This window comes from Theropithecus gelada, chromosome 16, assembly GCF_003255815.1.
Source record: "Theropithecus gelada isolate Dixy chromosome 16, Tgel_1.0, whole genome shotgun sequence".
Classification (NCBI taxonomy): Eukaryota; Metazoa; Chordata; class Mammalia; order Primates; family Cercopithecidae; genus Theropithecus; species Theropithecus gelada.
Genome location: NC_037684.1, coordinates 69,226,732 through 69,244,231, shown reverse-complemented (window position 1 = coordinate 69,244,231; position 17,500 = coordinate 69,226,732). Strand labels below are relative to the sequence as shown.

Genomic DNA, 17,500 nt, shown 5'->3' with positions numbered 1-17,500 from the left:
GACCATCCATTCATGACACACATCTACTTGTACCATTGTCCTGTTGTGGCAGGTTCTTTTTTAGGCACAGAGAACAGAACTGATGGGGACACAAGATCCCTGGTCCCATCACAATGATGGAAATGATCACAGTGATTTCAGATACTAATGTGTGCTATAAAGAAAATAAAATAGGGAGATGGGATTAGGGTGAGTGAGGAAGCAGACACATTAGGTGGTCAAGAAAGCCTCCTGAAAAGGTGACATCTGAGCTGAGAACTGAACAGGTTGCTGGCTTGAAATGCTGGATAAGAGCATTCCCTACGGACAATAGAGCAAGCACAGTGGCCGAAGCGGAGAGTGAACTAGGCATGCTCAGTACCAGGTGAGCACAGCTGAAGAACGATGACAGAGGGGAAGGAAGCCCAGAGCCAAGTTCAGAGATGCAGGTAGAAGACACATCATAGAGTCCAAGGAAGATAAGGAGTTCAGATTTCATTCTACAATGGGAATCCCGGAGCAGGATTAGGCAGGAGGGTGACTGGATTTCCAATTCAAACACTGGTTCCTGCGGTTGCAGAGAAAGGAAGAGGAAGGAGGGAAGGGTTGGGGTGGAAGACGTGATAGGAGTCACTGTGTTCAGAAAGAACTGACAGCTGCTTAGACTAGGGTGGTAAATGTTGAAGCCAAATGGAAATTCTCTGGAGGAAGAGTCAGCAGGGCTTACTGATAGCCTAGACGTGGGGGGTATGGAAAGGAGAGAATAAAGAATGGTGTCTGGGATTTAGATGAGCAAGAACATGGATTTACAGTACCATTCTCTACTATTCTGCCCTCTTTGCTGGGTCCTCCTCCTGGTAGAGTGTGAAACGCTGCAGTTCCTGGGGCTACTGATTCAAAAGCCATTTGTCTTCTCACCCTGCATTTTCTCCCGAGGTGATCTCAGCAGCTTCAATGGATTCAACAGTCACTCGGGGTAGAGACCATGAAACCCCTCTCTCCTCTTCATATGGCCACATCCACTCAGTTATCAAGCCCTGATACTCTACCTCCAGGATCTACCATGGACACTGATTTTTCTCCCTTTTCAGGTCCTCGTTGCATCTCACTGAAATTGTTCCCATCTCTGTGTAACTGGTCTCACTTCTGCCATGGTCCCACCCATGAGTCCTTTATTCATACAATTTTCAACAAATCCAATCATGTCTCTCCCTGTTAAAATGTTGGCTTTCCTCTACTCTTAGGGATAAAGTCCAAACCCTCACCATGCCCTACAAGGCGTGATCCCGTCCTCTGCAGTCCCACCCCATGCCACATCTTCCCCATTCTCTACAGTCTGGTCACTCTGGCCACCTTTATTTTTCTCAACAATGCCAAACTTGGCCAGGTGTGGTGGCTCACACCTGTAATCCCAGCACTTTGGGAGGCTGAGGTGAGTAGATCACCTGAGGTCAGGAGTTTGATACCAGCCTGGTCAACATGGTGAAACCCTGTCTCTACTAAAAATACAAAAATTAGCTGGGTGTGGTGGCACATGCCTGTAATCTCAGCTACTTGGGAGGCTGAGGCAGGAGAACTGCTTGAACCCGGGAGGCGGAGGTTGCAGTGAGCCGAGATCGTGCCATTGCACTCCAGCCTAGGCAACAAGAGTGAAACTTCGTCTCAAGAAATAAAAATAAAAATAAAACTACAGCTAAACTTTTTCCTGTTTCTCGGAACCCGGCACATCTTGCTCCCTGTCTGAGAAGGGTGTTTACCCCTTTTGGTGCTGCTACCTTTTACCTGTCCTTAACGGCCACTTCCTCACGGAAACCTCCCACTATTTAATTCCTAGCAAGCGCTTCTTCTCAGCACTAAGACACGGTCTGAGTAGCAAATGCACTGTGAGTGTGATGCCTGTCTCCCCTTGGGTGGTGAGCTTCTGGAGCACAGAAATCCTGCTCAGCTGACTCAGCACTTAGCATACACACCGCCTTGCACGGCAGACTTGGTGCTTTCTAAATATTTGCTGAATAAGGTGGAGAAACACTTTCACACGGTAGCACTTTATTTGTTGGGCATGACTTCCTAATGAGAAATGCAAGGACTTCAAAAAACTAAACATCTTCATCATATTAAGAGTCCTGGAAACCTAGGAACTAACCAGTTATTATCCAGGACTAAAGATGGCAACATGGAGGCCGGGCATGGTGGCTCACGCCTGTAATCCCAACACTTTGGGAGGCTGAGGCGGGCAGATCACGAGGTCAGGAGTTCGAGACCAGCTTGGCCAATATGGTGAAACCCTGTCTCTACTAAAAATACAAAAATTAGCTGGGTGTGGAGGTGGATGTCTGTAATCGCAGCTACTCGGGAGGCTGAGGCAGGAGAATCGCTTGAACTCAGGAGGCGGAGGTTGCAGTGAGCCGAGATGGCGCTATTGCACTCCAGCCTGGGCGACAGAGCAAGGCTCCATCTCAAAAAAAAATAAAAATAAAAATAAAAAAAGATGGCAACATGGAAAGGTAATTCATATGCTTTCTATTCTTCATCCCACATAAGGAATCCAGTTGTACTCAGTACCCACAAGACAATAATGTTCTCTCTGTTCACTGAGATAACGGCAACAAAATCCCATTTGTATGCCTACCCACATCTGGCTGGCAGCCACAGCTTTCAGGGTAAAACTTTTAAAAGTGGTATGACAAAAGTTTAGGAGTTGGAACACACAACTAAAGAGCTACTGAGCTTGTCAAAAGAGAAATAACAAAAAGCAACTTACATGTGCTCAAGTAGCAACTTACGTGTGCTCAAATAAAAAGCAGAATATTGCATGGATCCCCATAAAGTCTCTTCTGAACCTGAGATTCCAAGACCCATACTCCCCCTGTGATTGTCCATCTCTGGACCCTCTCACAACATTTAACTCCCAAGACAGCGTCTGTTCATTCACTCCCTCCCTCCCACCCCACCTTCCCTTTACCTGATCCTTTTCATTTTATTTCTTTTCCTTCTCACCAATTGCTCCGATCTTGACATATCTCCCTACTTAATCATGACAAAGAACTGGATATGCATCTCACTATTTGAGGTGATTTATAAATGTCATGTTTCCTATCACATCTCTTAATGTGTTTAGAGAAAAACTGAAAAAAAAATGAGTTTGGAAATTTTTTCCCACAGTTCTTTGATTGTTTCATATTTTAAATGGCTCTTTGACTTTCAGACCATTTATTCAGTCATATGATGACAAGGAAAGATGGATCAGCATAAGAAATCATTGACAAAATCAAGCACTTAAAATCCATGCAGTGAGGCTGGGCACAGTGGCTCACATCTATAATCTCAGCACTTTGGGAGGCCTAGGCGGGCAGATCACGAGGTCAAGAGATCAAGACCATCCTGGCCAACATGGTGAAACCCTGTCTCTACCAAAAATACAAAAATTAGATGGGCATGGTGGCATGCACCTGTAGTTCCCAGCTACTCGGTAGGCTGAGGCAGGAAAATCACTTGAACCTGGGAGGTGGAGGTTGCAGTGAGCCAAGATTGCGCCACTGCACTCCAGTCTGGGCGACAGAGCAAGACTCTGTCTTTAAGAAAAAAAAAATCCATAGAGTGAAATCACTGACCTATAAGTGCTTGGGCACCTACTTGCACTGAGGACTTCTCCCAGTTTACACATTTATCACTGCATGCACGTGACTGCAGCCTTCAGAGCCTGATAACAACCACTGTGTGTCTTCTCTAGTAAGAGAAGCCAGATAGACTATGTCCTAGTTGGTGAATCATGGCCAGTCACAGCAAACCCATTTATCTTGGATACATATTCACCTTCTCAGCCTCCCTTGCCACTAGAGGAACATAAATGAAATTAATTCATGGTCTTAGCGCCCTCCCACTTCCTGCCTGTGATGTGGTTATGTGAAGATGTGATGCATGGAGCTGCAGCAGCCACATTACAGTTGTAAATGGAGGCCCAAGCATCACATAGATGCTGACCCAAAGCTGCTAAATAAACCTTGGAACTGGCTACATCAGACATTTTGTTAAGTGAGGCAATTAAGTGCCTTTTTCTCAAGTTTCTAGGAAGCAGTATAGTTATTAACCATTTTTTTTTTTTTTAATTTTCTGTATTCAGATGCTTTGACAACATCTTGGGCCCTTGCTGATCCTGAAGGGACTGCCCCTCCCAGACTAGGCAATTCCTAGAAATAGTAAACAACTCACCCACAGAATGCTTTTTAAATGCAAGCTTAATCTAGAGTTCACATTTCAACAACCTCCTCTAAGGGGCTCTCATACTCCAGGCCACTGTCCCTCTGCCCTAATTACCCGACTGGGAGGTCAGGTCCCAGACAACTAGAAATAGTCCTTAATAATTCAAACCAATCAATCCTATATCTGCTGCAGACACCACAACAAAGGCTCTGGCCCACCGTCCTCTCTTTTACCTCCTGACCAACCCTGGAGCTTCCCCTGTGGCCCTCTGGGTGATGTGGCCTGTCCCCTTCTCTTGGGAAGCATGAATAACTATCTATCCTTGGCAATCATCTCCTAATCTGCTGGCTTTGCCATACCTCAAATCTTCTATCCACGAACTATACATCAGATCACTCAGGAACCCAAATGTCCCCTTACTGGGGATTCTCAATTCAGTGAAAACGCCACCAATCCAAGTAAATTCATCTGATCCCAGAAAAATAATGTTAGTACTCATCCGCTTACCAACACCAAAGGCCAAATTCAAGCCTCTGGTGGTAACATTCAGATGATACTCTCGATACCAAAACATACTGTACTTTGGACCAGTTATTTTAAAAATGGTGCCTCTTGGAACAACAACAACAAAAAAGGACACAGATGAAAGGCAGGCTTGGCTCCAGCACCCATATCCGGAACTGTTCCTGGAGTCCCCCATTAGATGTGGGTTTGATAAAAGGGTTTCATGCCCAAAGTCGTTTTGCAAACTCTCCCTTCAGACAGTTCCCCTTGCTGAATTCCTGATGCATACAGAATTATTTCTATAGATATTTTTCAGAGCTGTGAAAGTTTTATTTATACACACGCAAATGATTCCTGCTGGGAATATTAAGAAAGAAGAAGCCAGGGCTTGGAAAAAAGAAAGAAATGACTGGTAGGGCAAGCAGAGCAGGTTTTTGCACTGCAGCAGTTGCTGGGAAGAAGTATTGTGGCACATTACATGACAGTCCAACAGAAATGAGGCTAACATAAGCCGAGGGGTATCAGGGGACCAAGGGGATGCGGAAGTCAGCGATAACTGCAAGTCAAAAAAAAAGAAAAGTCTAAAAGATACCAATCGTGTAGACTATAAACTCAAGGAAGAAGAAGAAAAGCCTAGATTGCATATCCCTTGTAATAAAGCCAAGTGAATGTCTAAGAATATCTTTTAATCTTTGGTGGGGCTGAGAGGCATGGGGTCAAGAGGAAGGTAAACCTGCAGAGGCTGCTCATGCCCAGGACTGTTGAAATGGAATCGCATTATACAATGCCTGTTATTTCTAATGTGGCTTATAGACAAAGGCATTAGAGAAGCTTTACTTAGCAGGCTCTTTTTATTGTGTCTCATTATAGCGAAAACAATTTTCAAGGGCCTTTATAGGTCACTTGTAACCTCTAAAACCACAATATACTTTTTTTCCAAGAGATCTTAAGATACTATTGAGGCAAATGCAATCTATGAATGAGCTGAATCAGGGTTCAGATATCCATCAAGGATAAAACTTCCCTAGAGGTGGGATCTCATGCACGCCCGTCTTCCCAGTTGCTCCAATCTGGGGAGGACAGGGAGAGGACCTCACCTTGCCTGGGGAGGGCAGGGGATGCTTCAGGCTGGGCTAAAGAGCGAGAACAGTAGGGAGGGTTGTCAGTCCACAGAAAACAGAAAACAGGCAGCTAGAGCTGCTGAGTCAATTCTCAGGCACGTAAGCAGCTACATAAACAGCTACATCCAGGGGGGTCACAGGAGTAGGACCGTTGTCCTCAGTAGGCAAGATTTCAGCTCCCCGGGGCTGGGAGGGCACTTACGGAGCGCTTGTCAGCCTCTGCCCCTTGCTGGCCCTGCAGACATGCGGTGAGCTTCTTGTGCGTGCTGTGGGACACCTGTTTCACCAGCTCCAGACGCTTCTCCACCTGCAGAGAAAAGAGCGGGTGGTGCCACTGAGAGAGCGCAAGGTCAGGGGAGGAGGGATTGTGGGTGTGGACAATCATAACTCAAGTTTCCATGGAGATAAGGACTCCCAGAGAGACAGCTTTCTTTTTTTTTATTATTATTATACTTTAAGTTCTAGGGTACATGTGCACAATGCACAGGTTTGTTACCTATGTATACATGTGCCATGTTGGTGTGCTGAACCCATTAACTCGTCATTTACACTAGGTATATCTCCTAAAGCTATCCCTACCCCCACCCCCCACCCCACGACAGGCCTGGTGTGTGATGTTCCCCATCCTGTGTCCAAGTGTTCTCATTGTTCAATTCCCACCTATGAGTGAGAACATGCGGTGTTTGGTTCTGTTCTTGCGATAGGTTGCTCAGAATGATGGTTTCCAGCTTCATCCATGTCCCTAAAAAGGACCTGAACTCATCCTTTTTCATGGCTGCATAGTATTCCATGGTGTATATGTGCTACATTTTCTTAATCCAGTCTATCATTGACGGACATTTGGGTTGGTTCCAAGTCTTTGCTATTGTGAATAGTGCCATAATAAACATACGTGTGCATGTGTCTTTATAGCTGCATGATTTATAATCCTTTGGGTAAATACCCAGTAATGGGATGGCTGGGTCAAATGGTATTTCTAGTTCTAGATCCTTGAGGAATCGCCACACTGTCCTCCACAATGGTTGAACTGGTTTACAGTCCCACCAACAGTGTAAAAGTGTTCCTATTTCTCCACATCCTCTCCAGCACCTGTTGTTTCTTTGACTTTTTAATGATTGCCATTCTAACAAAGAACTTAAACAAACTTACAAGAAAAAATCAAACAACCCCATCAAAAAGTGGGCGAAGGATATGAACAGACACGTCTCAAAAGAAGACATTTATGCGGCCAACAGACACATGAAAAAATGCTCATCATCACTGGCCATCAGAGAAGTATAAATCAAAACCACAATGAGAGACCACTTTTAAAGCTGGAGAACTGGAGGGGCAGCGATCACAGACTCCAGGACCCTCGGGCTAACCGTGGTGAAATGACTTTAAACCTCTCCTGAAAGAGCTTAACCCAAACCAGTATTCATCATGCAAAGTACAGTCGTAAAAGATAAAAAATCTTTTCTCCCAACAGTTTGTAAGGAGCAGCTAGAGCAGTTTGAACTGCATTGGGGATGGCTTAGTTTTTTGGTTGTTTTTGTTTGTTTGTTTGTTTTAATGAGATGGAGTCTCGCTCTGTCGCCAGGCTGGAGTGTAGTGGCGCGATCCCGGCTAGCTGCAACCTCCACCTCCTGGGTTCAAGTAATTCTCCTGCCTCAGCCTCCCATATATCTCTGGTGTCTGTGAGCCGGTGTCAATGGCCGCCTTACCTGAAGAAGGTCTTCACTCAAAACTTCCGTCTTTTCAGCCCTAAAAAGAACATTGAGAAATATATCAGTAAGAAAATTAACAACAGAGCCTCATAATTACTCCCCAATCTCTTCAAGTAAGGCAGTACCAGAAAAACAGAGACATGAGTAGCAGAAACATTTAAGGAGAGAATAGATAACACTAGAATTTACTAGGAAACTTTAAAAACCAACACATCAGCAAACACAGCAAAGCAGATGCCCTGAAGACTTTCCCGCTATAGATTGGAACCTGGATTCATGACAACAAATGTATGCCTTTGTTCCCAGACACATATATATTGTAAGCATCAGAATTAAGGTTTCTCCAGCCATAACCCTTGGCCTCCCCCAAATAAGTAAGCTAATGTAGCAGAAATCTGAGAAAGGATCAATGAACAACAAACACAGAGACAGTATTGAATCTTGGCAACTAATGCAAATGCCACCACCATGGTCTGGCAACCAAGTGTTAGGTCCACAAGAAAGTGGAGGGCTTGAACCTGAAACTTCTACATTGAGACAACCTGGATACTGGAGGAATTGGACCCAGCTAACCCATTAGCACCACCTGCCTCATGTTAGAGGAGAGTGCTAATTCTCTCAGGAACAGAGCATTCTAATTCAATGCTCTCTCTCTCTCTCACTTTCTCTAACAACATGCACACACACACACTCTCTCTCTCACACGCAAACACAGCAAATTTACATGAAAACAAATCATCAAGATTTAAGAGTACAGAGAAAGAAGAAACAACATATGAGAAGTCTAAAGAATTTCGACTATTGCAATGATCAAAGACTGCAATGCATGTATAAAATATCAAAGAACAAATGACATATTAAAAAATAAGCAGTAGGACTTCTGCTTCCACGAGGAAGGAGTGAATGTATTGTAGCAATTCTTCCCACTCACACAACGAAAAACCTACGAAAGTATAGAAACACAAGACCCGGGCCGGGCGCGGTGGCTCAAGCCTGTAATCCCAGCACTTTGGGAGGCCGAGACGGGCGGATCACGAGGTCAGGAGATCGAGACCATCCTGGTTAACCCGGTGAAACCCCGTCTCTACTAAAAAAATACAAAAAACTAGCCGGGCGAGGTGGTGGGCGCCTGTAGTCCCAGCTACTCGGGAGGCTGAGGCAGGAGAATGGCGTAAACCCGGGAGGCGGAGCTTGCAGTGAGCTGAGATCCGGCCACTGCACTCCAGCCTGGGTGACAGAGTAAGACTCCGTCTCAAAAAAAAAAAAAAAAAAAAAAAAGAAACACAAGACCCCGAAAAGGAGAAGGAAGGCATACTGGCTGGGAACCTTCAGAATAACATGGTAAAACTGTTGTCCTTCACATGTCTCAGCCCTGGAGCTTAAGAAACTAGCAACAGCAACACCTAAAACACCAACAGGCTCAGACAAAACAAACCCCAACAAAAGCCTGGTCTCTGTAGACAAGGGACCAAGAAAGGAGCAGCTGAGCAAGACAGACACTTTTTAGAAAACTGCTCACTGCAGCCAACACCACATAAAAGAATTGTGTCATATTCCACCCACGCCAACAAAAGCTGAGTAGGGAGCCCTGACTTCTACCCCTGCCAGGCTGTAACAAGCACCCAAGCCCATGCCCCTCATCAGTGTGGGAGCATCAGAGAACACTGAGACACATAAAGACAGCATCCATCCCTAGGGAGTGGGAGCATCTATCACTACCAGGCAACTGACAAAGTCCATCTTCCTCTGCTGTAGGAGCAGTGGAAATCACATGGTCACCTGGACACCCACGCCCATGTGGTGATAATGAAGCATCTCTTCGCCTTCCCATTGGGGTGATGTCACAGGAGTCCTAGTGGACAGACAGGACTCTTGCCAATGCCCAACAGTAATGAGGCCACTCCCTTCTGCAGTATTAGTGAAAGCCAAGTAGGGAGCAACAATCAGACACTCATAACCACCCCGCCACCAGCCACTGAGGTATCAGTGGAGGCCCAGTAGAGAACCAGAACTCCCACACCTACCCAGTATTAACAAGGAGCACCTCCATCTTTGAAGGGTCAGTGAAGGCCAGCCAAGTGGAGAACCTGGACTTCTACCCCAACTCATCAGAAACAAAGCAGGACTCCTGCTCCCCCTGCTAGAGCAGCATCAGAGGAAGCCAGCTCCAAGACAAAGTTTAAATGAGATCCAGAGTCGCATAATATAATAGCCATAATATCCAGACTTCAATTACTCATCACACCAAGAACAAGAAAAAAAAAAAAAACCTCAAACCAAAAGAAAAAAAGACAATAGATTCCAATTAAAGTATTCATCATTAAAATGCTTCAATGTGGCCGGGCGCGGTGGCTCACGCTTGTAATCCCAGCACTTTGGGAGGCTGAGGTGGGCAGACCATGAGGTCAGGAGATCAAGACCACAGTGAAACTCCGTCTCTACTAAAAATACAAAAAATTAGCCGGGCGTGGTGGCGGGCACCTGTAGTCCCAGCTACTCAGGAGGCTGAGGCAGGAGAATGGCGTGAACCCAGGAGGCGGAGCTTGCAGTGAGCCGAGATGGCGCCACTGCACTCCAGCCTGGGCTACAGAGGGAGACTCTGTCTCAAAAAAAAAAAAAAAAAAAAAAATGCTTCAATGTGTAGTAATAAACATGCATGAAAGAAATAGGAAGTCTCAGAAAGAAAATAGAAGATATAAAAAAGAAAAATTTTAGATCTGAAAAATATAACAATCTAATTTAAAAAAAAAGTTGATGGGTTCAACAGCAGAATGGAGGGGGTAGATGAAAGAATCAGTGAACTGGAGGAAGCATAATAGACATTTTCCAATCTGAACAACACGGCAAAAATAGACCAAACAAATCAACAAACAAAAAAAGCCCCAGGGACCTGTGGGCCTATAACAAAAGATCAAATATTTTATGTCATCAGAGTCCCAGAAGAAGAGGGGAAAAAATGGTAGCTATATTAGACTAAATTGGCCATGATAGAAAAGTTTAAAAAAGATAGGCTAAAAAATACTCAAAAGAAATAAGGCTAAAAATGCCCCAAATGTGGCAAAAGACACAAACCTACATATTTGAAAAGCTGAACAAACCCCAAAGAGGATAAACATAAAGAAATCCTCACCAAGACACATCATGGTCAAACTTCTAAGAACTAAAGATAAATCTTGAAATCAAGGTGTAAGAAATGATACCTTAACAATGGAAGAAAAGCAATTAGAATGACAGCAGATTTCTCAAGAAAAATGGAGACTAAAAGAAAGTGGCACATCATTTTTCCAGGGTTGAAAGAAAGAAACTGTCAACCTAGAACCCTTTAGCTAATGAAAATATTCTTCAGGAATAAAGGGGAAATCAAGACAATCTCAGATATACAAAAGTTAACAGAATTTATCATCGGCAGGCTTCCTATTGCTAAAGAAAGTTATCTAAAATCAACCCAAAGTCTGGGCGTGGTGGCTCACACCTGTAATCCCAGCACTTTGGGAGGCCGAGGCAGGTGGATCACCTGCGGTCAGGAGTTCAAGACTAGCCTGGCCAACATGGTGAAACCCCATCTCTACTAAAAGTACAAAAAATTAACCAGGTGTGGTGATGTGCGCCTGTAATCCCAGCACTTTGGGAGGCCGAGGCAGGCGGATCACCTGTGGTCAGGAGTTCAAGACTAGCCTGGCCAACATGGTGAAACCCCGTCTCTGCTAAAAGTACAAAAAATTAGCCGGGTGTGGTGGTGTGCGCCTGTAATCCCAGCTACTTGGGAGGCTGAGGCAGGAGAATTGCTTGAACCTGGGAGGCAGAGGTTGCAGTGAGCCAAGATCATGCCACTGCACTCCAGCCTAGGTGACAAGAGTGAGACTCCATCTCAAAAAAAAACAAAAAAAAAAAACAAAAAAAAAAAAACCCAAAAATGATAAAAGAAGGAAACTCTAAATACCAGAACTGGGGAAGCTATCACTCAAACTGGTAAAGTGATGACAGCAGTAGACTATAGTAAGTTATGTATATAGTATGTAACATCTACAGCCACCTCAACAATACTGCTATGGTTTGGATGTGTTCCACAAAGTTCCTATGATGAAACCTTGATCTCTAAAGCAGTGGTGCTGAAAGGTGGAGCCTAACGGGAGGTATATGGGTCACGGGGACACAACCCTCAATGAATTAATACTGTCATTGTGATAGTGTGTTCATTATCATGAGGGTGGGTTTCTTACAAAAGGACAAGGTGAGCTCCCTCTTGCTCTCTCCTGCCCATGTGATGACTTCAATCATGTTACAATGTAGCAAGAAGGACCTTGCCAGAGGCTAGCTCCTCCATCTCAAACTTCCCAGCCTCCAGAACTGCAGCCAATAAATTTCTGTTTTATTACAAATTAGAGACCATGGTATTGGCTTATGGCAGCACAAAGAAAATTGGTACCAGAGAGTGAGGTACCGCTATAACAAATACCTGAAAATGTGGAAAAAGCTTTGGAACTAGATAGTGGACACAGACTAGAAGAGTCTGGAAAAGCAGGTTAGAAAAAGCCTGCATTGCTGTGAACAAAGAGTTAAGGGTGATTCTGGTGAGGGCTCAGAAGAGAAGAGCTGTATGAAGGGTAAAACTTCTTAGAGGTTACTTAGATATTAATGACCACAATGTGGGTAAAAATATGGACAGTAAAGACCACTCTGATGAGGTCTTATATGAGAATGAAAAATATCTTATTAGAAACTGAAGTAAAGGCCATCCTTTTTACAAAGTTATACAGAACTTGACTGAACTACGTCCATCCCCAAGGGTTTTAATGAAGACGGTACTTAAGAGTGATGAACTAGGATATCTGGTGGAAGAAATTTCTAAGCAAAATATTGAAGAATCTGCATGGCTTCCTTTAACTGCATACAGTAAGATGCAAGAGGAGAGAAAATATTTAAAGGTGGAATTTATGATTAAAAGAGAAGCAGAATGTAACTATTTGGAAAATTCACAGCCTGGCCATGTAAAACACAAAAACATGCCAAGTGTCCCCTTTGAGAAAGGGCTTAGCGTGGATAGAAGGAAGCCAGGTGCTATTCATCAAGGCAATGACAGAATGACCTGCAAGATATTTCAGAGATCTTTGAGGCTGTTTCTCCCATTACAGGCCCAGAGCTCTAGGAGGGCAGAATGGTTTCATTAGACTAGCTCAAGATGCCTTCCACAGGTTCACTGCCCAGGGACTCTGCTCCCTGCATTCCCGTGCAGTGCCCCTTGGTTATACCAGCTGTGATTCAAGTAACCCCAAGTGCAGTCTGGGCTGCTGCTCTCGAGAGAGCATAAGTGGTAAGCTTGGTGGTATCCATATAGTGCTAACTCTGCTGGTGCACAGAGTTCATAAGCTGTGGAGGTATAAATTTTTGGAGCCAGGGCACAATGTTACATCCACCTAGATTTCAAAGGATGTATCAGACAGCCTAGGGATCCAGGCAGAGACAAGTCACAAGAGTGGAACCACTACAGAGAGACCCTATTAGGGTGATGCCCAGCAGAACTGTGGGGTCAAAGCCACTGCAGAGTGTACCCACTAATGGAGCCATGGGGACAGGGCTGCCCCCAAACCCCAGAACTGTAGAGCTACCAGAACATAGCCCCAGCCTGGAAGAGCTCGCACAGGTTGAGCCCGGCAAAAACGTGAAAACAGGGCTGCCCAAGGCTTTGAGGTCAAAACCTCCACCCATGTGCTCAAAAGGTACACATGGGGTAAAAAAACATTCTCCAGCTTTAAGATTTAACATTTTCCCTATTGGGTGCTGGACTTGGAACCAGTTATCCCTTTCTTCTTGCCTATTTCTGCCTTTTGAGATAGGAACATTTATCCCATGCCTTTCCCTCCACGGCTTTTTAAAGTAGATAACTTGTTTTGATTTCACAAGCTCACAGCTAAAAGAAGTTTGCCTCAGGATGAATTGTGCCTTGAATCTCACCAATATCTGATCTAGATGAGATTCTGGACTTTTGAGGTGGTTTTGGAACCAGTTAAGATTCTGGGGCTATTGGGATGGAGCAAATGTGTTTTTCATGGTGGAAGGACATGAATTTTGGGGGTCAGAGGCAGAATGCTGTAAGTTGAATGTGTCTCCTGAAGTTCCTGTGTTGGAAACTGGATCCCCAATGCAGTGGTGCTGAGAAGTGGGATCTAATGGGAAGTGTTCAGATTAATGCTGTTATTGTGGGAGTGGGTTCATTATCACAGAAGTGGGTTTCTTATAAAAGGACAAGGTTGGTCCCCTCTTGCTCTCTCATCCATGTGTTCCCTTCTGCCACGTTATAATGTTTGAAGAAGGCCTTCACCAGATGCTAGCCCCTTGTTGTTGGACTTCCCAGCCTCCAGAACTCTGAGAAAATAAAATTTCAGTTTATTATAAATCACTCAGACTGTGGCATTCTGTTAGAGCACGAAATGGAACAAGACAAACACAAGAAATACATCAATGAAATTCTCAAAAATGATAAATTAACTCATACAAATACAAGAAAAATAAAAGCAAGAAATGAAAAACAGAAAGAACAGAAAACAAAAAAATAAACAAAAATGGCAGATTTATGTTTAACATGTCTATAATTACATTAAATGTAAACAGCCTAAATATACCAATTAAAAGATAAGAACTAGAAGAATGGATTTTAAAATATGGTGTCTAGAAGAATCTAATTTCAAATAAATTATACCAGCAGCATGAAAATAAAAAATTGGAAAAGACATAATGGAAGCTTTAATCCAAAAAGGCAGAAGTATCTATATTAATGTCAGATAAAGACAATTTCAGAACAAAGAAAATTACCAGAGATGAAGAGGAGCATGAAATAATGATAAAAAGGTCAAGCCCTGAGACACAACAATCCCAAATGTATATCCACCAAAAAACAGAGTTATAAAATATATGAAGCAAAAAACTGATACAATGAAAAGGAGAAATAGACAAATACACAACTATAGTTGGAAACTTCAACACCTTCTCTCTCAACAATTAATAGAACTAAATTTTAAAAATCAGCAACAATATACAAAAAATACAACACCTCCATTAACCAATAAGATCTAATTGATACCTACAGGACACTCCACCCAACATGAGCAAAATACATGTTCTTTTCCAGTTTCACGGAACATATACTAAGATAGACAACATCTGGAACTACAAAACAAACCTCAACTAATTTGAAAGAATGCAAGTCACATGCAGTTTGTTCTGTGGCCACAATGGAATCAAATGAGAAATCAGTAACAGCAGGATAAGAAGAAAATTTTCAAACACGTGGAAACTAAACAACTTTTAAATAATCCATGGAGGGTCTCAAGGAAGATGTTTAAAAATTAAACTGAATGAAATAAAAACATAAGATATAAAAATGTTGGGCACAACCAAAGTTGTGCTGGAAAAAAAATTATACCATTAAATCTATACATTAGAAAAGAAGAACAGTCCCAAGTCAATAAAAGATCCTACTCCAACAACCTAGAAAAAAGACCAAATAAGTCCAAAGCAAGCAGAAGGAAGGAAATTATAAGCATAAGGGAAGAAAATAACGACTTTAACAAGAACAAAAAACAAAAACTAAAGAAACTCGATTAAAGAGCTGGTTGTTTGAAAAGATCAATAAAGTTTAAAAAATCTCTAGCAAGATTGAAAAGAACATTATCAACAATAGGAATGAAGCAGGGAATATCACTACATACCCTGTAGAAATCAAAAGGATGCCTTTGAAAAAACCTACACACACAAATTTGACAACTTAGATAAAATGGACTAACTCCTAAAAAAAAAACCAAAATGACCGCAATACACATAATATGAAATAGATCATTTGAATATTCTCTATGGCTATAAAAATTTGAATTTGTACTTTAAAAACTTCCCTGCAAAAATCTTTAGGCCCAGAAGGTTTCACTAGATAATTCTACCAAACGTTTTAAAACGAAATATCACCTATTCTAAACAATCTCTTCCAGAAAATGAAAGAACACTTCTCAATACATTTTATGAATCTAATATTACTTTGATATCAAAACATGACAAAAACTAATTATAGACCAATATCGCTCCATGAATATGGGTGTAAAAGTCCTTAACAAAATAAAAGTAAATAGGCTGGGCATGGTGACTCACGTCTGTAATCCCAACATTTCGGGAGGCCCAGGTGGAGGATCACTTGAGGATAGGAGTTTGAGACCAGCCTGCATAACATCATAAAACCTCAACTTTACAAAAACAAAAGGAGAGAGAGAAAAAATTAGCCAGGCGTGGCACTACATGCCTGCAGTCCTAGCTACTAGGGTGGCTGAGGTGGGAGGATCGCTGGAGATCAGGAGGTCAAGGTTCCATGTGAGCCATGGTCACTCCTTTGTACTCCAGCCTGGAGAGCAGAGCAAGGCCCTGTCAATCAGTCAATCAATCTATCAGCCAATGCAAATAGAATTCAGCCATGTATAAAAATAATTTTTCATCATTATGACTAATTCACCATTATGAATAACAAAACAAGTGGGGTTTATTCCAAGGACAGAAAGTTGGTTCAACATTTAAATATCAATCAGTGTAATCCACTCACTGTATTAAAAGATTAAGGAAGAAAAACCACATGATCATAGCAATTAATGTAGAAAAAGCATTTGACAAGATTCAAAATCCATTCCTGGCAAAAAAAAAAAAGTCTCAGAAAACCAGGGGTAGAGGGAAACTTCCTCAACTCGATAAATAACACCTACGAAAAAATCTTTACTTTTGAAAGACTACATGCTTTCCTCCAAAACAGGAATCAAGCCAAGTGCATTTGCTCTTACACTCATTCATCATGGTCCTGAAAGTTTAACTTAGTGTAATAAGATAAGAAAAGATAAAAAGCATGTAGATATGAGAGGGACAAATAAAAATGTCTCTATTTGCAGATGATATAATAGTCTATGTACAAAATGCCAAGGAACCTACAAAAACTAATAAATGGTTTGTGCAAGATTGCATGACATGAGATAAACACATAAAAAATAAATTGTACTTATTAATAATGAACACATGAATACTGAAATAAAATATACCACTAGCAGTTTCTTAAAAAAACACTTAGGTGTTAATCCATTAAAACGCACAGAATTTGTAGGCGGAAAGGTACAAAATACTTATGAAATAAATAAAAGCAGCTCTAAATAGAGAGAAAAAGCATGTCCGTGGTATTTGTACATGTGAAAGTTATCAATTCTCCCCAAACTGATCACAGATTAAATGCAATCCCAATCAAAATCTTAACAAGATTTATTATAGTTATAGACAAACTGGTTCTAAAATTGATATGACAATACAAATGAAATAGTTAAAGTTTTCTAGAAAGAAAAGTAGGACTCACATAATCCAATTTTAAGATTTAGTATAAAATTAAGTAATCAATCAAGAGAGTATGGTCTTGGGAAAAAGAAAGAAACCCAGATCAGTGGAACATAATAAAGAATATACAAAACAGACCTAGACAGATGTAATCAGGGATCTCTGAAAAAGGCACAAAGGCAATTCAATGGAGGAAGGATAGTCTACCAAATTGCGACGGAACACATAAATAGGCAAAACTATGAACGCTGGCCCATTTGTACATCATTTACAAAAATTAATTTATAATAGATCATACACTTCAATAAAAAAGTTATAAAATATTTACAGGAAATAGAAGAAAATATCTGCGACCTTGGTTTAGACAATGGATTGTTAAGACATCAAAATCGGCCGGGCGCGGTGGCTCAAGCCTGTAATCCCAGCACTTTGGGAGGCCGAGACGGGCGGATCACGAGGTCAGGAGATCGAGACCATCCTGGCTAACACGGTGAAACCCCGTCTCTACTAAAAAATACAAAAAACTAGCCGGGCGAGGTGGCGGGCGCCTGTGGTCCCAGCTACTCGGGAGGCTGAGGCAGGAGAATGGCGTAAGCCCGGGAGGCGGAGCTTGCAGTGAGCCGAGATCGCGCCACTGCACTCCAG

The 17,500-nt window shown here is 42.4% G+C and overlaps 1 protein-coding gene across 5 annotated transcripts in view; it reads right to left on the bottom strand.

Annotated features, from left to right (window-relative positions):
• The window catches only part of ARHGAP44 (Rho GTPase activating protein 44), a 205,836-nt gene that overhangs the window by 90,669 nt on the left and 97,667 nt on the right, over positions 1 to 17,500 (bottom strand). For all 5 annotated transcript variants that reach the window (XM_025363633.1, XM_025363631.1, XM_025363634.1 and 2 more), the window contains exons 2-3: positions 7,508 to 7,547; positions 6,007 to 6,111 (exon numbers count right to left, since the gene is read on the bottom strand). In XM_025363633.1, coding sequence (XP_025219418.1) covers positions 6,007 to 6,111; positions 7,508 to 7,547 — 145 coding nt within the window. The remainder of the gene's footprint in view (positions 1 to 6,006; positions 6,112 to 7,507; positions 7,548 to 17,500) is intronic.